Source organism: Heterocephalus glaber, unplaced genomic scaffold, assembly GCF_053883595.1.
Source record: "Heterocephalus glaber isolate CG9 unplaced genomic scaffold, H.glaber_assembly_v1.0 deba00001666, whole genome shotgun sequence".
In the NCBI taxonomy this organism is placed as follows: domain Eukaryota; kingdom Metazoa; phylum Chordata; class Mammalia; order Rodentia; family Bathyergidae; genus Heterocephalus; species Heterocephalus glaber.
In genome coordinates this window covers 11,226,256-11,245,699 of record NW_028258406.1, presented here as the reverse complement: position 1 = coordinate 11,245,699, position 19,444 = coordinate 11,226,256, and the positions used below count along the sequence as shown (strand labels likewise).

The window sequence follows — 19,444 nt, the reverse complement described above, 5'->3', positions numbered from 1 at the left end:
TGAAAACATGCCTGCACAAAAGCCTATTCATTAATATTCATAGCACCATTATTCCAGCCAAAAGTTGGAAACAACCCAAGTATTCTTTAACTGATGAATGGATAAAGTGGTATATCCATATAACAGAATATCATTCAGCAATTAAAAAAATAAAGTGCTACCACATGCTCTAACATGCACAGACAAGGAATATGCTAAGTGAAAAAAGCCCATCACTAAAGAGCACATATTGTATTATTTTATTTTTAAGGAAATCTCAGAATGGGCAAATCTATACAGGCAGAAAGATCAGTGGTTCCCTAGGGCTAGGTGTGGCTTAGAGAGGAGGATGTGTGATTGTTACTGCATACAGAGCTTTCTTTGGAGGCAATAAAAAATATTCTGAAACCAATTATGGTGATGGTTACACAAGTCTATGAATACACTAGAAAACACTGAGCTGCAAACTTCAGGTGAATAGTCTGGTGTATGAATTGTTTCTAATAAAGCTGCTAAAAATTTAATTTAAAAAGAAATGTTAAAAAAAATATGGTCTCAAGGTGCATCCATTTAGCTATAAATGTCTCAAGCTCATTCTTCTTTATGGCAGAGTTGAACTCCATTATATATATTTTTAAAAACTCACATACTTATCCATTCATCAATTGATGGGCATTTGGGCTGTTTTCAAGATTTAGCTATTATAAACTGTGTCACTATAAACATGGGTGTGCATATGTCATTATGGTATGATGATTTAATTCTTTTAGGAAGGGGCTGAGGGTTTAGCTCAGTGGTTCTGCCTCCTGCCTCACAAGTGCAAGGTCCCAAGTTTGATCCCCAGTGCCAAAAAAAAAAAAAAAAATTCTCTCAGGGCGATACCAAGAAGGGGAATAGCTGGGCCAAATGGAACCTCTAGTTTTAGTTCTTGGAGGAATCTCCACAATGATTTCCACAGTGATCACATAAGTCTACATGCCTACCAAAAGCAGAGAAGTGTTCCTTTTTCCCCGCATCCTCTTCAGCATTTGTTATTGGTTGATGTGTTCATAGCACCCATTCTTTCTGGAGTGAGATGGAATCTCAGTGTTGTTTTAATTTGCATCTCACATATGACCAGTGATGTTGAACATGTTTTCATATATTTATTTACTGTTCCTACTTCTTCATCTGAGAATGTCTTTTCATTTCAGATGCCCATTTTTGGATTGGGTCTTTAAATGGGGGTGTCTGATTTTTTTTGAGTTATTTATATATTCTAAATAATAGTTCTGTCTGAGAAACAGCTGGAAAATTTTTTTTTCCTACACTTTGAGTTGTCTCTTCGCTGTTGGTGGTTTCTCTTGCTATGCAAAAGCTTTCTAATAAGATGAGATCCCAGTTGTTGATTCCTTATGATAGTTCCCATGTGACTGTGGTTTTGTTCATAAAGTCTTTGCCTACACCAATATCTTGGAGAGTTCTACCTAATCTATCTTCCAGCAGATTAAGCATTTCTGTTTTAATATTTAGGTCTTTGGTCCATTTCAATTTTAGGTTAGTGATGGTGGAAAACATGGGTCTAGTTTTAATCTTCAGCAAGTGGAAAGCCAGTTTTTCCAGCACCATTTATTGAAGAGGCTATCTTTCTTCCAATGAAGGTGTTTGGCTCCTTTGTCAAAGATAAGGTAGCTGAGTATGTTTGAAGTTGTTTCCGCATCTTCCATCTGTTCCATTGATCCTCAAGTCCGTTTTTTGTTTTTTGCCAGTACCATACTGTTTTTATCACAATAGCTTTGCAGTATAATTTTTAAGTCAGGGATTGTGGTGCCCTCTGCCTTGCCTTTATTGCCTAGAATTGCCTTTGCTCTTCTACGTCTCTTGTGGTTCCAAATGAATTTTAGGATTGTTTTTTCTAATTCTGTAAGATATGCTGTTGGAATTTTCTTTGCATTAAATCTGTATAGCAGTTTTGGAAGTATGGCTATTTTTACTATATTGGTTCTTCCAACCCAAGAACAAGGGATATCTTTCCATTTTCTAATATCCTTTTCGATCTCCTTTTTCAAACTACTATAGTTTTCTTTTCTTTTTTTTTTTTTTTTGATACCAGGGATTGAACTCAGGTCCTTGTGCTTTTGAGGCAGGGAGCAGAACCACTGAGCTAAATCCCCAGCCCTATAGTTTTCAATGTAGAGTTCTTTTACTTTTTTCATTAGATTAATTCCTAGGTACTTCATTTTTTTGAATGCTACTGTGAAAGGTAATGTTTCCCTAATTTATCTCTCAGTGAGTTTATTATTCATGTACAGGAATTAATTAATTAATTAAAGTGTTGATGTTGTATCCATCTACACTATTGAATTCGATTATTAAATCTGGAAGTCTTTTATTTTTTTGGTACCGGGGATCAAACTCGGGTCCTTGTGCTTGCATACCAGGCGTCGAAACCACTGAGCTAAATCCCCGGCCCTAAACTTTAATGTAAAAGAACAACTTACTAGGCATATGTGCAGGTTTCTTCTCTGGAGTTACTATTAAACAAGATCGGCTTTCACATTGTTCCACCTCATTGCCCCCTGAGTTTGCCTTTGATGAGCTAAAATTCTGGGGGTGGGGGTTGTATCTTGTTTAAGTGTCTTCTCATTTCCTTTTTCTTTCTTTTTTTTAAGTTTAATTTCTGGGTTGATACTTGTAGATTGATACAGTATTCAGACTCCTCAGGAAGTAACTACTTCTCAGAAGTGTCTTCCAGGTGTAGCTGGTTTTTGGGTTTTGAGTCTGTTGCAAGATCCTACCTCTTCAATTTATTGGGGATAAGAAGTTTCTGTTGCCTCAGCCCCTGGTTCTTTGGCGCTGGTCTATAGTATTTTTTAAGATCCTTAGGCAATTTCAGTTTTGGTTTACCAGGAAGAACAACTGATTATCACAATTATGTCACCTTGGCTAAAGTAGTATAATCAACAATAACAACTGCATCAAACACAGCCTAAAAAGTGACAAAGTATGGTAACTATTAATTTGTGATCTTTACCATCTGAACTAGATTTGTGGTGCTATAACAAAATCTAGAATGAACCAGAAAGTCGTATGCAATAAGTCCTCAATATGGCAAGTTTACCATAAGGAGAAAAGATTTAGAAGGAGTTAGGGAGGAAAAATAGAGAAATAGAAGATTTTAGAAGCAAGGCTTGAGGACAATGGAAGATCATACAAATTTTGGGAAACTGGTGATGAAGAGAGGAAGGAAAGAGAAAAGGAAGAAATAAAAACATAAGAGACCACAACAACAACAACAAAACTAGAAACCATGTTCACATTCATGTAAAAACAAGAACAATCAAGAAAAATAAACAGAACAAGAACAAAAACCAGAAAAGGGAAAAAGAAAAAAAGAAAAGAAAAGAAAGAAGAAAATAAGGAAAAAAGAGAAAAAAAGTCCAATTCAGGTGTGTCTCTGCTGTCACTGGCAGACAACATGGGCAAACAGAGTCCAGATCCAAGTTCTTTAATCCTAGCAAGCCAGCCATTGATTTATGGTGACGTAGTAGATAATCCCAAGGAGACTAGACCTTTAGTTCCATTGGCTGGTTTCTGGCTATGAGGCTGGGACCAGATTTGTTGAATCTGCCACAGTCTGTGTGCCTCCTGCTGGTGAGAACTTGGCACCCTCACAGAGATACTGGGTGCCACTGGATGGAGCTGGCCTGTAGCTGTTCTGAGCTCATTTGGCGCCACTCCAACATGGCTACTGGCCAATCACCCTTTCCTGGGTGACATCTGAGCCCAAAGATCTCACCAACCATTGCAGTCCACTACATCCACTGCTCTGTTCCAGTGGTGCATTTCTCTGTGTAGGCCTCTGGGGTCACCAGTAGTCACCATGCATCAGCAGGTTTGACCCTCCCTTCCCTGTGAGTGCAGAGTCTGGGACAAAGTGCTGCCTGCCACCTCCCTCTTTTTCATTGAAGTGTCTCTTTTGGCTCTTCCTGTGGACTTCAATTCTTGCTTCAGATCCTTCCTGGGTACCAGGGACCCAATTCTCTTCTTCTTCTTCTTCTCTGCATGCTGCTATATTCCAATGTCAGGACACCAAATCCTGGACAGCTTCTTTCTCTGCTGCTCACCTCTCCACCATCTTCCCCTCCTTCAATTATGAATAATATGAATCAATCAATAACAATGATTCCCAGGTGTGGTGGTACACACCTGTGATCCCAGCACTGAGAAGCCTGAATCAGGAGGATCACCTTAAGTTTGAGGCCAGCTTAGGCTACATAGTGAGTTTGGGGCCAACCTGAACTGCATAATGAGATGCTGTCTCCAAAAAAAAACAAGAGCAGCTCCAAGATATAGGCTTCCTTCAAGAACTGAGTAAATTCTATACTGTATAAACTGTACATCAATATTTAAAATATTTTCTCAGTTCTGTTTTTCTACTTAGCTTTCATTTCTTGTTTCTATTTTGGCTTAACTGAAAGAGCATCAACAAGTGGTCTGAGTTAGGGTACCATGTAGACTTTGTCTAAATGACAGTAATACTTAAAACCTTAGTCCTTATTTTAAGGACCTTCCAGTTGATTTTCAATCAAAATACCCATCTTTAAGACTAGGGTATAGCTCAGTGAAACACTTGCTTAGCAAAGGGCCCCAAGGTTGATCCCCATTGCTGGTGGGGGGGTGGGGATCAGTATAATAATGCTGCATGATATATCAAGTAATTGTTTGAGGAAGGTTGTTGAGTGAGAAAGACAAAAGTTATTACTCTTGGAATTTCCGAGAGAGGAAATGAAGATTGGCTAGATCATTTTAAGTCAAGTGAAATTATTTGAATAAGATGTTTCCTCCTATTTTGGAAAATTTTCAAAGTTCAAAGAATTCTGTAAGCTAGGAATGATGCCACACACCTATAATCCTAGCATTCTAGGAGGCTGTGGCAGAAGAATTGAAAATTCAAGGCTACCATACCACTGCCCCCAGTGCTGAGGAGCAGAGCTGCCCCCAGCACTTATGAGGAGGTGAGCCTTTCTGTCCACCATACCACTGCCCCCAGAGCCAAGGAGCACAGCTGCCCCCAGTACCAAGGAGGTAAGCCTTCCGGGCCACCGTACACCACCCCCAGCACCAAGGAGGTGAGCTACGAGGGCTCCAGCAACACACCCCCCCCCATTGAAATGAGAAGACACATAAACAAGGCTCAGAAACAGACTTCCACATCACCTAAAGCGACCCCAAAGGGAAATGACATGGAACAAACTGATACTTAACCACCTGGACTCCCTGAACTGGCAACAAAAGAGGATCTCGAAAAAATGAAATCAGAAATAATTTCTCATATAAGAGCAGAGATTGTGCCCATAGTGCGAGACATGATTAATAAATCTAGAGAGGACACAGATAGAAAAAAATAGAGGACCTTAGGAACATGATGGAATCCCAACATAGGAAACAAATGGAATCCATAAAACAGATGCAAACAGATTTCCAAGAGATGAAAAACTCCAATGAAAGTTTACACAGCAGAATGAGCTAATGTGAGGGCAGAATTTCAGATATAGAAGGAAAGATTGCAATCAGTGACCAGGAAAAGAAAAATTGCTTTAAAATTGTAAAGGAACACGAGAAATCAATGCAGCAGCTGCTAGATGATGCAAAGAAGAATAACATAAGACTGATTGGAGTCAATGAAGAAAGAGGAGAGAATGCAGATGACATAAAAAAACTGTTCACAGAAGTGATGGCAGAAAACTTCCCAAGCAGGGGAAAAGAACTTGGCATACAGATAAGTGAGGCATATAGGACTCCAGCTAGCCTAGATTTAAAAAAAAATCTACAAATAGGCATATAATAGTTAAAATTCCAGAATCCCAACAGAAGAACAAAGTTTTACAATCAGTTAGAGAAAAGAAACAAATCACATACAAAGGAAAGCCCATCAGAATCACAGCAGACTTCTCAATGCAAACCCTCAAGGCAAGAAGAGCTTGGAGGGCTGGGGATTTAGCTCAGTGGTTTCAGTGCCTGCCTTGCAAGCACAAGGTCCCGAGTTCAATCCCTGGTACCAAAAAAAAAAAAAGAGAGAAAAAAAAGAAAACAAGAAGAGCTTGGAGTGATGTATTTCAAGCCCTAAAAGAAAACAGCTTCCAACCCAGATTGATGTACCCTGCAAAATTATCTTTCAAAATTGATGGAGAAATGAGATACTTTCATGACAAAGAGCACCTTAGGAACTTCATGAATACCAAACCAGCACTCCAAAACATTTTAGACAATATGCTAGGAAAAGACAATGAGAATCACAACCCCAAGAAGCCCAGCAGAATGAACCCATTGGGCATGACAAGAAATTAAACCCAAAGTGGGAGAATCCAACAAACAGAAAAAGTCATGACAATGATAAGTCAATATGTATGAGTTATAAACATCAATGTTAATGGTCTCAATTCACCAATCAAAAGAAATAGACTGGCAGAATGGGTCAAGAAGCAAGATCCAACAATATGCTGCATACAAGAAACACATTTAATTCAAAAAGAAACTCATAGTCTGAAAGTTAAAGGGTGGAAAACAGTACTCCATGTGACAGGAACACCCACCCCCCCAAAAAAAGCAAGAGTAGATCAAGTGGATTTCAAATGAAAATCTGAAACACTCTGGTCCCAAGAATTTCAGATAAGGGATACTCAACTTGTATGTACAAAGCTATTGTGAACACATGTTTTCATTCCTCTCAAGTAAAAATTTAAGAACAGGACTGTTGGTTAACAGTAATACAAGAAATTTCTATATTGTTTTCCAAAATATTTATCATTTTACATTCAAAAATTTATCATTTAAAATTTATCAAAAATTTATCATTTTACATTCACATTAGCAGTATTAGAAAGTTGTAACTGGTTTATACCTAAGGTGACATTTGTTCTTTTCAAACTTTTAACTTCATCTCCCTAATGAGTGTATAATTCAATCTTGTTATTGTACGGATTAGTATTTTTCTGATTCTACTGTTGTACACCTTCCCTTGTGCTGTACTGGGTATTTATCATCTTCTTGTGTCTACTTTTTATTTTTTAAATTTTTATTTTACTTTATTTTTTTTTTTTTTGGTACTGGAGATTGAACTCGGGTCCTTGTGTTTGCAAACCACGCAGTGAAACCACTGAGCCAAATCCCCGGCCCTCTTCGGTCTACTTTTTAATTGGGTTGTCTATTAATGAGCTGTAAGAGTTCTTTTTATATTCTGGTCATAGTTTATATGCATTATAAATATGGTCTGTTTAAGGACTACTTTTCATTTTCTTAATGATGTCATTTAAAGTTCTAAATTTTGATGGAATCTCATTTATCAGTTTTTTTCTTTTATACTTCATGTTTTTTATGTCCTACGAAATTCTTGCCTACTCTAAATCCATAAACATTTTCCCTTATAATTTCTTCTTAAAGTTTTATAGTTTTAGTCTTTCATAATTAGGTTCGTAGATCCTTTCAAGTTATTTTTATGTATGGAAATAAAGGGTTGAGGTTAACTTTTTATATACAGACACCAGGTGTTCTAGTGCCATTTGCTGAAAACACTATCTTTTCCTCTGCTCTTGAATTGAGTTTATGTTAGTGTTAAATAATCTTTCAAAACCCAATGGACCATATATGTGTGGTTCTATTTCTAGATTCTCCGTTTTATTCAAATGATCTATATGTCTTTCCTTACACCAACATTGCCTTGATTACTGTAGCTTAAAAGGAAGTCTTAAAATTAGGTACTAAATGTCTTCCAACACTGTTTTTTTTATTTTTCTTTTTACTTTCCTAGGTCCTTTGTACTCCTACATAACTTTTAACTTTCAATATCCAATTCTTCATTTATAGCAAGTATACATAGACCTGAATTTGTATATTTACCTCGAGTTTTCTAATCCTGCTAAATTCAAATACAAGTTCTAGGGGCTCCTAGAGATTTCTTAGTATTTTCTCTGTAGATAATCATTTCATCTACATATAAAGATTTTGCTTCTACCTTGCCAATCTTATCCTAAATGTGCCATTTTATTGCCAGACTATTTTGGTTTGGGGCTATGTTTCAAAGTTTAATGGACAGATGATGAATAGGCATATCTGCCCTTGTTCCCCACCTTAGGGAGAAAGCATTGTATCTTCTTCATTCATATAAGGCGTTTTTGCTGGAAGTATGGAGTACATGTCTTTGATCTGTTGAGAAGGTTCTGTTCTACTTCTAGTCTCTGATAGCTTTTACCATGAACAGCTGTAGAATTTAGTCCAATACTTTTTCTCCAACTACTGACAGGATCATATGGCTTTTTCCTTTTCTCTTTTCAAATGATGACTTTTGGGGGTGGATCTTCCAATGCTGAACCAACACTGCCATCCCTATAATAAAATCACTTTGTACATCCTGCCAGATCTGACTTCTAATAGTTTGTTTTGTTAAACAAATTTCTATCTATGTTCATACTTTTTTCTTCTATTATCTTTATCCAATTTTAGGATTAGCATAATGTTGATTTCCTAAAATGAGGGGAGAAGTGTTCCTTCTTTTTTCTGCTTTAAATATTTGATATAATTTATCAGTTAAATTATATATGAGCCTGTTGTCATATAGGTAGGTTTTCAAGCTAGGAATATACTCTCTTTAATAGGTGCTATTCAAATTTTATATTTCCTCCAGAGTTAGTTTCATTAATTTTTCTTCCAAGGTACTTCTTAGAAGTTGTCAAATTTATTTCAAAGAAGATTTTTGTAATATCCTTTCTATATCCTTTTAAATTCTGTAAAATCTGTGGTAATGTCTCCTAGATCTTGATGTTATAATTTAAAAAATGTATAATTGATATTGTGTCATAGGAAAAAAAAGGTCTAAAGGAGCAGGGGAAGTGGGAGGGGGAAGGGAAAGGAAAGAAGGGAAAAGAAAAAATATGAGAAAAGGAAAAAAATGGAAACAAGGTCTTTGCAAATAGGGAAGAGTGGAGGGGGTGAAGAGAGCTCAGGGGAAGGGCAAAAAAATAAAAAGCAAGATACTCATGGAAAGGTACAAGATCCCAGTAATGAATGTAACTGTATTTTATACCTAAAATGTACCAATAAACTTAATGGGGAAAAAATGGTGCTGGAAAAATTGGGTTTCAACTTGCCAAATATTAAAATTAGACCTATATCTCTCACCATGCACTAAACTAAAATCAAAATGCATTGAAGATCTAAATATTAAAACAGAAACACTGAACCAGCTGGAACAGAGGTTAGGTAGAACTCTTGAAGACATTGGTGTAGGAAAAGATTTTACGAACAAAACCTCAGTTGCTCATGAACTAGCACAAAGAATCAACAAGTGGGACCTCTTCTTACTAAAAAGCTTCTGGACAGCAAGAGAAACCACTGGCAGTGTGAAGAGACAACCCACAATGTGGGAAAAAATTTTCACCAGTGGTCCCTCAGACACAGGTCTACTATCTCGAATCTATAAAGAACTTTAAAAAAATCAAGCCTCCCAAATTTAAAGACCCAATCCAAAAATAGGCATCTGAAATGAACAGACATTTCTCAGACAAAGAAGTAGAAATAGCAAATAAACATGTGAAAAAATGTTCAACATCTCTGGTCATTCAAGAGATGAAAATGAAAACAACAGTGAGATTCCACCTCTCCCCAGAAAGAATGGCTGCTACCATGAAATCAACCAATAAGAAATGCTGGCGGGGCTGTGGGGTAAGAGGATCCCTGCTGCACTGCTGATGGGAGTGTACACTGGGGCAACCACTGTGGAAATCCCTATGGAGATACCTCAGAGAACTAGGACTAGAGGTCCCATTTGACCCAGCTATTCCCCTGCTGAGTATCTTCTCCAAAGAATTAAAAGAATCATACCACAGTGATATATGTGCACCCATGTTCATAACAGCACAATTTGTGATAGGTAAAACCTGGAAACAACCCAAGTGCCCATCAACTGGAGATTGGATAAAGAAAATGTGGGTTTTAGGGGCCAGGGATTTAGCTCAGTGGTTCTGGCACCTGCCTTGCAAGCACAAGGTCCCTATTTTGATTCCCAGCACCAAAAAAAAAAAAAGAAAGAAAATGTGGCGTTTTTTTATAAAATGGAGTATTACTCAGCCATAAAGAATGAGAAATTAGAGACATTTATAGCTAAGCGGTGATAGTACCATTTATAGCACATTGAGGTGATACTCAAGTGAAATAAATAGGACACACATGTGAAAATACGAGTAGTTTCTCTAGTGTGAGAAACTGAAAGTGTAAATAAGGACTGAAAGGTATAATAGATAATGTGAAATGGGAAGAAAATGTGCAAAGGGTAAGGGAAAGTGGGAGGCATAGGGGAAAAGAAAGAAGGGGATGGAATTAACATGAGAAAAAGAAAAAATGGAAACAAAGTCTTTGTAGACTGGGAAGGGTGGAGGGGTTGAAAGGAGGGCAAGGAAATGGGGAAAAAATAAGAACCAAGATGGATGAGGTGCAAATTTGAAATGATGAATGTCATTATATTGTATACCTTAAATGTACCAATAAAATTAATTTTTAAAAAAGAAGTTTGTATTTTCTTTGCACTTACTTAAACATGTTCTCTGAGCTAGTATGTGGTCTATTTTGGAGAACAACCCCTGTGCAGCTGAAAAGAATGTGTATTCTGATTTTGTGGGGTGGAACAGTCTGTAAACATGTTAAGTCCATTTGTTCAAGAGTTTGATTGAGTTCTAGCATGTCGTTGCTTATTTTTTGTCTAGTTGATCTATCTGTTTGTCACAGTGGGGTATTGAGGTCCCTCACTACTATTGTATTAGTGCTTATTTGATTTTTCATCCTCGTTAGTATTATGTTTTATATAGTTCGGTGCACTAGTATTTGGTGCATAGATATTTATGATTGTCATCTCTTCCTCTTGGATTTTTCCCTTTACAAGGATGTAGTGTCCTTCTTTGTCTCTCTTAATCAGTGTTGGTTTGAAATCCACTTGATCTGCAAAGAAGATTGCTACTCCTGATTTTTTTCTTATAAAAAAATGTTCAACATCACTGGCATTCGAGAGATGCAAATGAAAACAATGCTGAGATTCCACCTCACTACAAAAGAATGGCTGCTATCATGAAATCAACCAATAACAAATCCTGGCAGGACTGTGGAGAAAAAGGAACCCTGCTCCACTGTTGGTGGGAGTGTAGACTGGTGCAACCACTGTGGAAATCAGTATGGAGATACCTCAAAGAATTAGGATTAGAGGTCCTGTTTGACCCAGCTATTCCCCTACTGGGTTATCTTCCCAAAAGAATTAAAAGATAAATCTGCACCCACCTTCATAGCAGTACAGTTTGTAATAGCTAAAACTTGGAAATAGCCCAATTGCCCTTCAACTGGAAACTGGATAAAGAAAATTGTGTGTGTGTGTGTGTGTGTGTGTGTGTGTGTTTTAGTAAAATTGAGTACTACTCAGCCATAAGAATGAGAAGTTAGCTAAATGGATGCACATTGAGGTCATCCTCTTGAGTGAAATAAATAGGACACACATGTGTAAATACCTAATAGTTTCTCTGGTGTGAGAAACTGAAAGTGTAAATAAGGACTAAAGGTATAGTAGATAATGTGAAATAGGAAGAAAAGGTCCAAAGGGGAAGGGGAAGTGGGAGGGATTGGAGGAAGGAATGAAGGGAATGAAATTAATATGAGAAAAGAAAAAAATGGAAACAAAGTCTTTATAAATATGGAGGGGTGGAGTTGAAGGGAGGGCAGGGGAATGGGGAAAAAATAAGAACCGAGAGAGATTATGCAAAGATACAAATTTCCATCGATGAATGTCATTATATTTTATACCTAAAATGTACCAATAAAATTAATTTTAAAAAAAGAATTTGATATAATAAAAAAGAAGTTTGCACTTTCTTCTATACCTCTTTTTACATCTATAAAGCTTAATTCCATTGGAGTTTTCCTGGAAATATAACAAGCAGGATTTACACAAAGCAGGCCAATAAAGAAGGGGAGAACAAAGAGTTTTGGTAGGACTTTCTGAATCCGTTAAGCTCCTTTGTTGACAGATAACAAAAGTTGTCATGGCTACTCAGGTACATTGTATAAAGAACATAGTTATCTAGTTAACCCATAGTTGCCTAATAACACAGTTAACCCGTAGTAGGCTAATAACACAGTTAACTCATAGTTGCCCAATTCCACATGGAAGGGTGGTCTCCTCTCCCAATACAAGACCTCAAACTGTCAAATTTCTATGCAAAAACCTAGGGAAAGTTTCTCCTTGTTCATCTTATTGACAATGGTTTTGAATAAAACACCAAAAACATGGGCAACAAGAGCAAAAATAAACATATGGATGGCAACAAACTAAAGAGCTCTGTGCATCAAAGGAAATAATCCACAAAATGAAAAGACATCATTCAGAATGGGAGAGAATATTTGAGAACCACATCTGACAGTGTGTTAAAATTACTCAGACAATGGGCAAAAAGAGTTGAAAAGATATTTTCCCAAGTGAGATATATAGATAACCCAGAGGTATGGAAAGATCCTCAAAATCACTAATGCTCCTAGATGCAAATTCAAAACCTCCAAGATTTGTCTCTGTGCACCGGTTAGCCTATTGTAAAAAAGACAAGGGAACAAATGTTGGTGAGTGAGTGGATAAAAGTTTATGGATCTGGCTGGAAGTGGTGGCACACGCCTGTAATTCCAGCACTTGAGAGGCTGAGGCAGGAGGACCACTGCGTGTTTAAGGGCTGAGTAGACTACATAGTGAGTTCAAGGCCTCTACATAGCAAGACTCTGTCTCAAAAATATATATAAATAAACAAAGTTATGGATCCTTATACACTGTTAGTGTCAAGGCACATTGATACAGCCATTATGGAAAATAATATGGAAGTTCCTTAAAACACAGCTATTGGAATTGCCACATGACCCAGCAAGCCCACTCTGTGTATACATCTAAAGGAACTGAAATCACACAGTCTGGAAAGATTTCTTCACATTAATGTTCATTGCAAGTTTATTCCCATTAGCCAAGGTATGAAAATGGTCCAAGTGTCATTTAGAATGAAAGAATAGATTTTACCATTGATCTATACATGATTAAAAATACTCACATTATGAAACTCTTAGAATTTCAATACATGGACATATAAACTTTTTTGGGCAAGTTAACCAGCAGAGCTGCTCATCACTGATGCTTTGGCATCTCTCTCAGGCCTTCTCTCTGCCTCCTTCAGCCTGTCTGTCTCTCTGTTTCTCATATACAGATTCATTAGCGTATATATATGTGTAGATTTACATCATAGATCCGTCATTCAAAAAATGAGATCCTTCCTACAGACATCCTCCACATATCGTGTATCATTTTCACATTCACAGTTTCCTTGGCTACTTTCCCTATGGGGCCAGATAGAGCCACCCGAATAGCTGCATATCATTTTTTTTTTGGTACTGGGGATCGAACTCAGGTCCTTGAGCTTGCGCAGTAGATGGCGAAACCACAGAGCTAAATCCCCGGCCCAGCTGCATATCATTTTGTCAGACACGTGGCCTATACATGGATGTTATGGAAGGTTCCAGACGCTGCCTACTTCAAACAAGGATATGAATGTGAACAGTAGCCTTGAAAAACAAGTCTTGAAAAGGTGTGTTACTGTGTATGTGAGAAGAATCCCTAACATTAGCTATGCAACATAAAGGAACACCTGTTTTAAAACCTGAAGAGTGAGGTGTGGTGGCCATGCCTGTAATCCCACCACTCAAGAAGCTGAGGCAGGAGGACTGACATGAGTTTGAGGCCAGCCTAGACTACATAGTGAGATGCTGTCTCAAAAATAAACCAAAAAGGAAACAAAACAAAAAAAGTCGAATGAGCTGCCACACAGCTCTTTGAGAGAAGTATCCATGACCATGTCTTCCAGAGGACCTACCAGGCCTGCTGCCGTCCATGTGCTTACCAGTTAACAGAACTCCAGACTTAAAATGTAGGGCTGAGGATTTAGCTCAGTGGTTCTGGCACCTGCATCACAAGCGCAAGTTCCCGAGTTCGATCCCCAGTACCAAAAAAAGAGAAAACAAACAAAAAACCCCCAAACAAACAAACTGGAAATAAGCAGACTTAAAATATATTAGTCTGAAAAGGACAGATGATATTTCAGTAATATGTCCCTCTGTTGTGTCATTGCAGATTGATCATTGTATAACTTCTCTGGCCTTGATGAGATTCCCTTTCGCATTACAGGAGTGTGTCTTTAATCCCACTAAACTGATAGCTTTTTAAGTGTTCACTGTAGCCCTGGGATATGGATCCTCCGAGATGGTGTGGGTTCTAAGGGACACATTTCTCATTGTGATTTGTTGTTATAAGTGTTCACATTGTTCTTGTTTTTGTTTTTCCTGCAAAAAAGTCAGCCATTTCCCTGTAGTTTCTATCACCGAAGTCATAGACTAGCAACTCCACCGACCCCCCCAAAGATGAATATATCCATTATGGGGCTTTGCTTTTTACCTATAAACTGTGGACTATTTCCCCTTCTAACCAAAACTAAGATGAATCAGGTCCCTCAAATACTGTGTGGCCAACGAGAAATTTGATTGGACTGATGTGAAAAAAATCCAGACTAGGTAAATCACGGGGAAAGAGAGATGACCGGTAGCCAGGAACTGGCACAGGGCAGAGGTGAGGGACTGCACTGTATGGGCACAAAAAAGAGGAAGATGTTCTGGTACTGGACAGTCGTGGAAGTTGCACAACATTGCGAATGTTCTTGATGCCACTGACCTGACCATCACAAAAAACTAACTCTGAGATTATATTTGAAATTAATATATTTATAGAAAACTGGGAATTAAAGGTATGAGTAAATATAACAGTAACTGCAACAGCCAAGGAGCAGAAGGGTGGCTGTGCAGCAGGAGCTGGCCACAGGTGGTGGTCAGGAGTGACATCAGCTGTGGAACAAGGGACCCCAGGTATGGAGCTGGTGGAGAAGTGGTTCTTGTTGCTGGTTCTCATTTCAGTGCTAGAGCTGGTGAGGGAGCTGCAGGTAGAGCTGACACCGGCTCTGCGGTGGGACTTGAGCTTGGGCTGCAGCTGGCCCTGCAGTTAGAAGAGAAAAGATCACCAACTGTCCATGTTCCTTCCACGAGACAGCTCTGTCTGCCAGTCCAACCCAGGAAATAGTCCTGATGTATGCCCCCACTGACTGGGCCAACAGAGCAGGTGGAAGCCCTTTTTACCTGCTCAGCCCATCCTGTCCCAGGTGCCCACAGGCACATACCCTGGTCCTCTCACCCTTGCTCTCTTCCTCAGTGGGGTTGGGGATGCTACAGCTGAGTCAGAGGACAGTGGGCTGGGAGGTCCACCTGGGTGTGCATCTCCAGCCAGGAGTTGAGGAGGAAGGAGACAACCCTGGGGAAAGACAAATGGGTAACAGAGTGTGAGGTCTCATCTTTGTACCGGACTGCCTACCTTTAATGTAGCAATCTTGGTCTAGACAACCCTGAGGGGATGACAGAAGGCTCCTTGGGTGGAGACCTGGATGAATGGTGTGACCACCTCTCCCTTCTTCAGAGAAGCGTGGCACCCATCACTCTGCCTCTGCTCACTGGCATGTGGCCTCTGTGCAGAAAGGGAGGGGTGTCTGCAGTGGGATTGGGTTTGTGAGCACAGGGCATGTGCTGCATGCAAGTCTGAGAAGTGAGAGCTAAGGGAGAGCATGTCCTGCCCAGCTACCCCTTATTCTTTGGCTCTTTTCTCTGCCCAGTTCTCTGTTTGTCCTCTGGGTTCCTTTCTCCATGCTTGCATTCATATCTGGGGAGGTCAGGAGACTCTCACACCCACCATTCTGTGGGCAGTATCTGCTGTTCTGTCTCGGGTGACTGTTTAGCCCCCAACTAGCATAGGAGCCCAAGAGGGCATCGGTTGCCCCCTTGGTCACTGGATCATGAACAGTGCCTAGATTACATAGTGGGAATTCATGCATATGCTTGGAAGAAAGACATAGTCAGCTTCTCTCAAGATATTGGAGTGGGCCTGGTCCCCCTGCCAGCCCCTAGGGACACCTGCTTTGTATGAACCCCATGGAGTGACTCTCCAATCTCCTTTACAATGAAGACAATAGCTTTGCCCAAGTGAGGGATTCAATGGGGGGGACACAATGCTTCCCTGTAGGGAAGGGAGATCATCCATGAGAATAAGCACAGCCGTTGCAGCAGGTCTTCCACAGGACCAAGGTCAGGGCCAGTGTTTGCCTTGGAGACCCCACTTCCTCCTACATTGATCCAGTGGGCTTGGCCTGTGAGCACTGCACTGTTCAGACTCACACAGAGGCATGGGGACATTCCCAGGACTCAGCTGCAGAGGGCGACACTCACCTTCCCATCATCTTGGCCTGTTGGGCGAAGGTGCAGGGCCTGGTGGTGCTCGGGAAGGAGGGACCAAGGAAGGTTTGGCTTTCTGGGAAAGCTGGCATCAGAGGCTCTGTGAGGGAGTGCAGCGTGACTGCTTGCCCCAGCCAGACTAGCGAGTCTTCTGCCAGGCTCCCAGCGTAGTGATTTCCAATCTATGGGGCAACGGTGGGGACACATGGAGTCAGTGGCCAAACCCTGAGGCAACAGAAGGGTTGCAGGTTGAAGCTTACTCCAAACTCCAAATTGCTTAGTGACTTTTGCCTCAAGACAGACAGGAGAGCCTTAGCACAAATGTGGTTTTCAGAGTTAAAAGTTAAATTTCAGAAGGAAACTGTGAGAAATATTACCATTTCTGGGCCAGTTTCTTAGCCAAGGAGAGGTGGCAACTGCCAGCATAAAGAGCATCAATCTGTGTTAGCCAAGACAATGTCCCTTTGTAGAGATGAGAACACAGATGCTGGTCCCCTGTGGGTGGGCCCTTATGTGAAAACACCCAGGATGTTCCCTGGGGTGCCATTGAAATGGCCCCAGGCCAGAATCAAGTCGAGGTCTCTTAGCATGAAGAGCTGGATGGTCTCAGTCACCAGCTGTCCTCTGCAATGTGGTTCAAGTCAGAAAGACCCAGCTCCTGACCTGTAGGACCCAGGGTATTGGTCTTTGAGATAGCAAGTGACAGAGAAATGGACAGAATAGGAAGAAGTCCTGATGTGTTTGGTGAACACAGCTCTGGAAATCTCATGATGAATAAGAGTTGGTGAAGGAGTGGAAGGACAGTCAGGCCAGTGCCACATGGACACTGAGGTGCAGGAGTTAAAATGATATGAAGTGGAAGAACACAAATCATCATAAGAAGTGAAGTGGTAGAATATCAAAATCCATTCTCCTATGTCCCCAAAAACATGTGGACAGTGACCTTGCCCCTAGGCAGATAGTGGGCCTGGGCAGAGAAGAATCGCATGTGGGAGGACATGAGGCCCAGATTTCAGTGGGTTTGGTGTCTACCCATTCCTGGAATGAGGTGTCAATGCTGGTATGCAGTGCCAGGGCATTTATGGTTCCTCTCTAATGCCACAGGAGATGTCTCCCCTATTTCCACCATTACCCATGGCGAGCTGGCCCTTGTTGGCATTTCAGAGCCCCAAAGTCTTGTGCAAGAAAATGGCATGAGAGACTCCAGTGACATACTGCAATCCAATGTGCTCTGTACAGGTGTGTGTCCATCCACTAGCGGGAAGCATCAGCCCCTGGCAGCCCATCATTTGGGATGTTTATGACCCCAGTGACCTTTTGTATCCCAGATCACACATTTACCTGTGTTACAGGATTCTACCCTGGTAGGAGAGGAAATGACTGTGGGGGCTGTGGATTAACACCAGACACTGGACCTGCTGACCTGCCAGGCCTCTCCTGGGCATGAATGCAACAGGACAGCAGGCACGAAACATCCCAGCAGCTACTCCTGCCAGGAAAACTAACCCTTATAGTCCCAGTCCCCCCACATCCAGAAAGAAGTGCTGGAGTTGTACAGGGAACTCACAGTGGTGTCCAGGCCAGAGTGGACGTGTGTTGGGCTTCCTGGTGTCTCTCGGTGGCTGGTGGACAGGCCGGGGAGGACCTTGTCTGGGTTCATTACTGTCTCTGAGCACCGTATTGACAGCCCAGAGAAGACCTTTCCTTTTTCTGTCTTTGATCGCCTGGAGACTAACTCTGGGAAGACCTCCTCAGGAATGACCTCCTTTGGGCTCCTGTGTGTTTGTTGGAGCCTCATGGCCAGGCCTGGGAAGACCTCCTCTCGAAAGACTTCCCCTGGGCTCCTAGGTCTTGGGGTGTTTCTCATGCCCAGGCTTGGAAAAACCTCCTCTGGGAAGACCTCCCCTGGGCTCCTAGGTCTTTGTGGGGACCAAATGGCTAGGCCAGGGAAGACCTCCCATGGGAAGACTTCCCCTGCACTACTCAGTGACTCTGGGCTACTGTCACCTGGACCGTTGGTGTCAAACCTTGCGGTCTCTGGGCTCCTGGTTGTTGGCTCTGGGGAGACCTGCCCAGAGCTAGGTGGTATCTCTGAGCACTGGGTGGCTGGGCCTGGTGAGACCTGCCTTGGTCTCCTTGGTGTCTTTGTGCCCTGAGGAGTTGGGCCTAAGGAGGCTTCTCCTGTGTTCCTCGATTTTTCTGTGTGACTGGTGGTCAGGGCTGAGGAGACCTTTACTGGGATCCTTGCTTGCTTTGGGCCCCTGGTAGCAGGGCCTTTGCAGATCTTCCCTAGGTCCCTTGGAGTCTTTTGGTGCTTGGAAGCTGGGCCTAAGGAGACCTGCTCTTGGCTCTTTAGTGTCTTGGGGTGCCTAGTGCCAGGCCCTGGGGAGACGTTTCTTGGGCTTTCTGGGATCTTCCTGATTCTGGCGGGTGAGCTTCGGGAGACTTGCCCCAGGCTCCTTGGTGGCTCTGGGTTCGTGGTAGTCATGCCTGGGGAGACCTGGCCTGGGTTTTCCCTGATGGTTGAGAGGCTCCTGCAATGTGGCCTGAAGCGTCTAGATGGAGTGAACCATCTTCTAAGTCGTTCAAAGATGCTTTCTCTGCCTGAAGTCCTGTGGCTCTTGCCTTGAGAAGTTGAGAAGCAGCTCAGCATGTTTACTGTTCACTGACTCTGGAAAAGTGAGCTCTGGAGGTATCTGTCACTCTACTGTGTTGCATGCTCACAAAGGGCTCCAAGTTCCATTTGACATGTTGCCAAGGAAGTGAGGTCATGTCTTGGGTCCACAACCTGAGCATTCCCTCTGATAAGAAGACCCTATGGCCCATCTTTATATTCATAGTGAAACCAATTGATGGCTGATTTCCTTAATATTATTATTTTTATCTAGGCATCTATCTTTCTAGGATGTACATTTGTAGTACTGAGCATTGAACCCACTGAGTTGTACTGAACTATATTACATCCCCAGACTGTTTTTTTCAGACACTCAGTAAGGGTCTCACTAAATCACTTAACTGAGCTTGTTAATGGGTTTGGTGGTGCATGCCTGTAATCTCAACACTTGGGAGGCTGAGGCAGGAAGATTACCATGAGTTC

At 41.2% G+C, this 19,444-nt stretch overlaps 1 protein-coding gene across 2 annotated transcripts; it reads right to left on the bottom strand.

The window, feature by feature from the left end:
• Positions 1–14,812: 14,812 nt before the first annotated feature.
• LOC110348979 (uncharacterized) lies at positions 14,813–19,042 on the bottom strand. Of its 2 annotated transcripts, none has more exons than XM_021257788.1 (4): positions 17,915–19,042; positions 16,342–16,529; positions 15,246–15,376; positions 14,813–15,064 (listed from the first exon to the last, which is right to left on the bottom strand). In XM_021257788.1, the coding sequence occupies exons 1-3, from the start codon at positions 18,998–19,000 to the stop codon at positions 15,292–15,294; spliced, it is 1,359 nt and encodes a 452-aa protein (XP_021113447.1). In that variant the 5' UTR covers positions 19,001–19,042; the 3' UTR covers positions 14,813–15,064; positions 15,246–15,291. The 2 variants fall into 2 exon arrangements, with proteins under 2 accessions (XP_021113447.1, XP_021113446.1); XM_021257787.1 differs by having other exon boundaries at positions 15,260–15,376.
• Between the last annotated feature and the right edge of the window lie 402 nt (positions 19,043–19,444).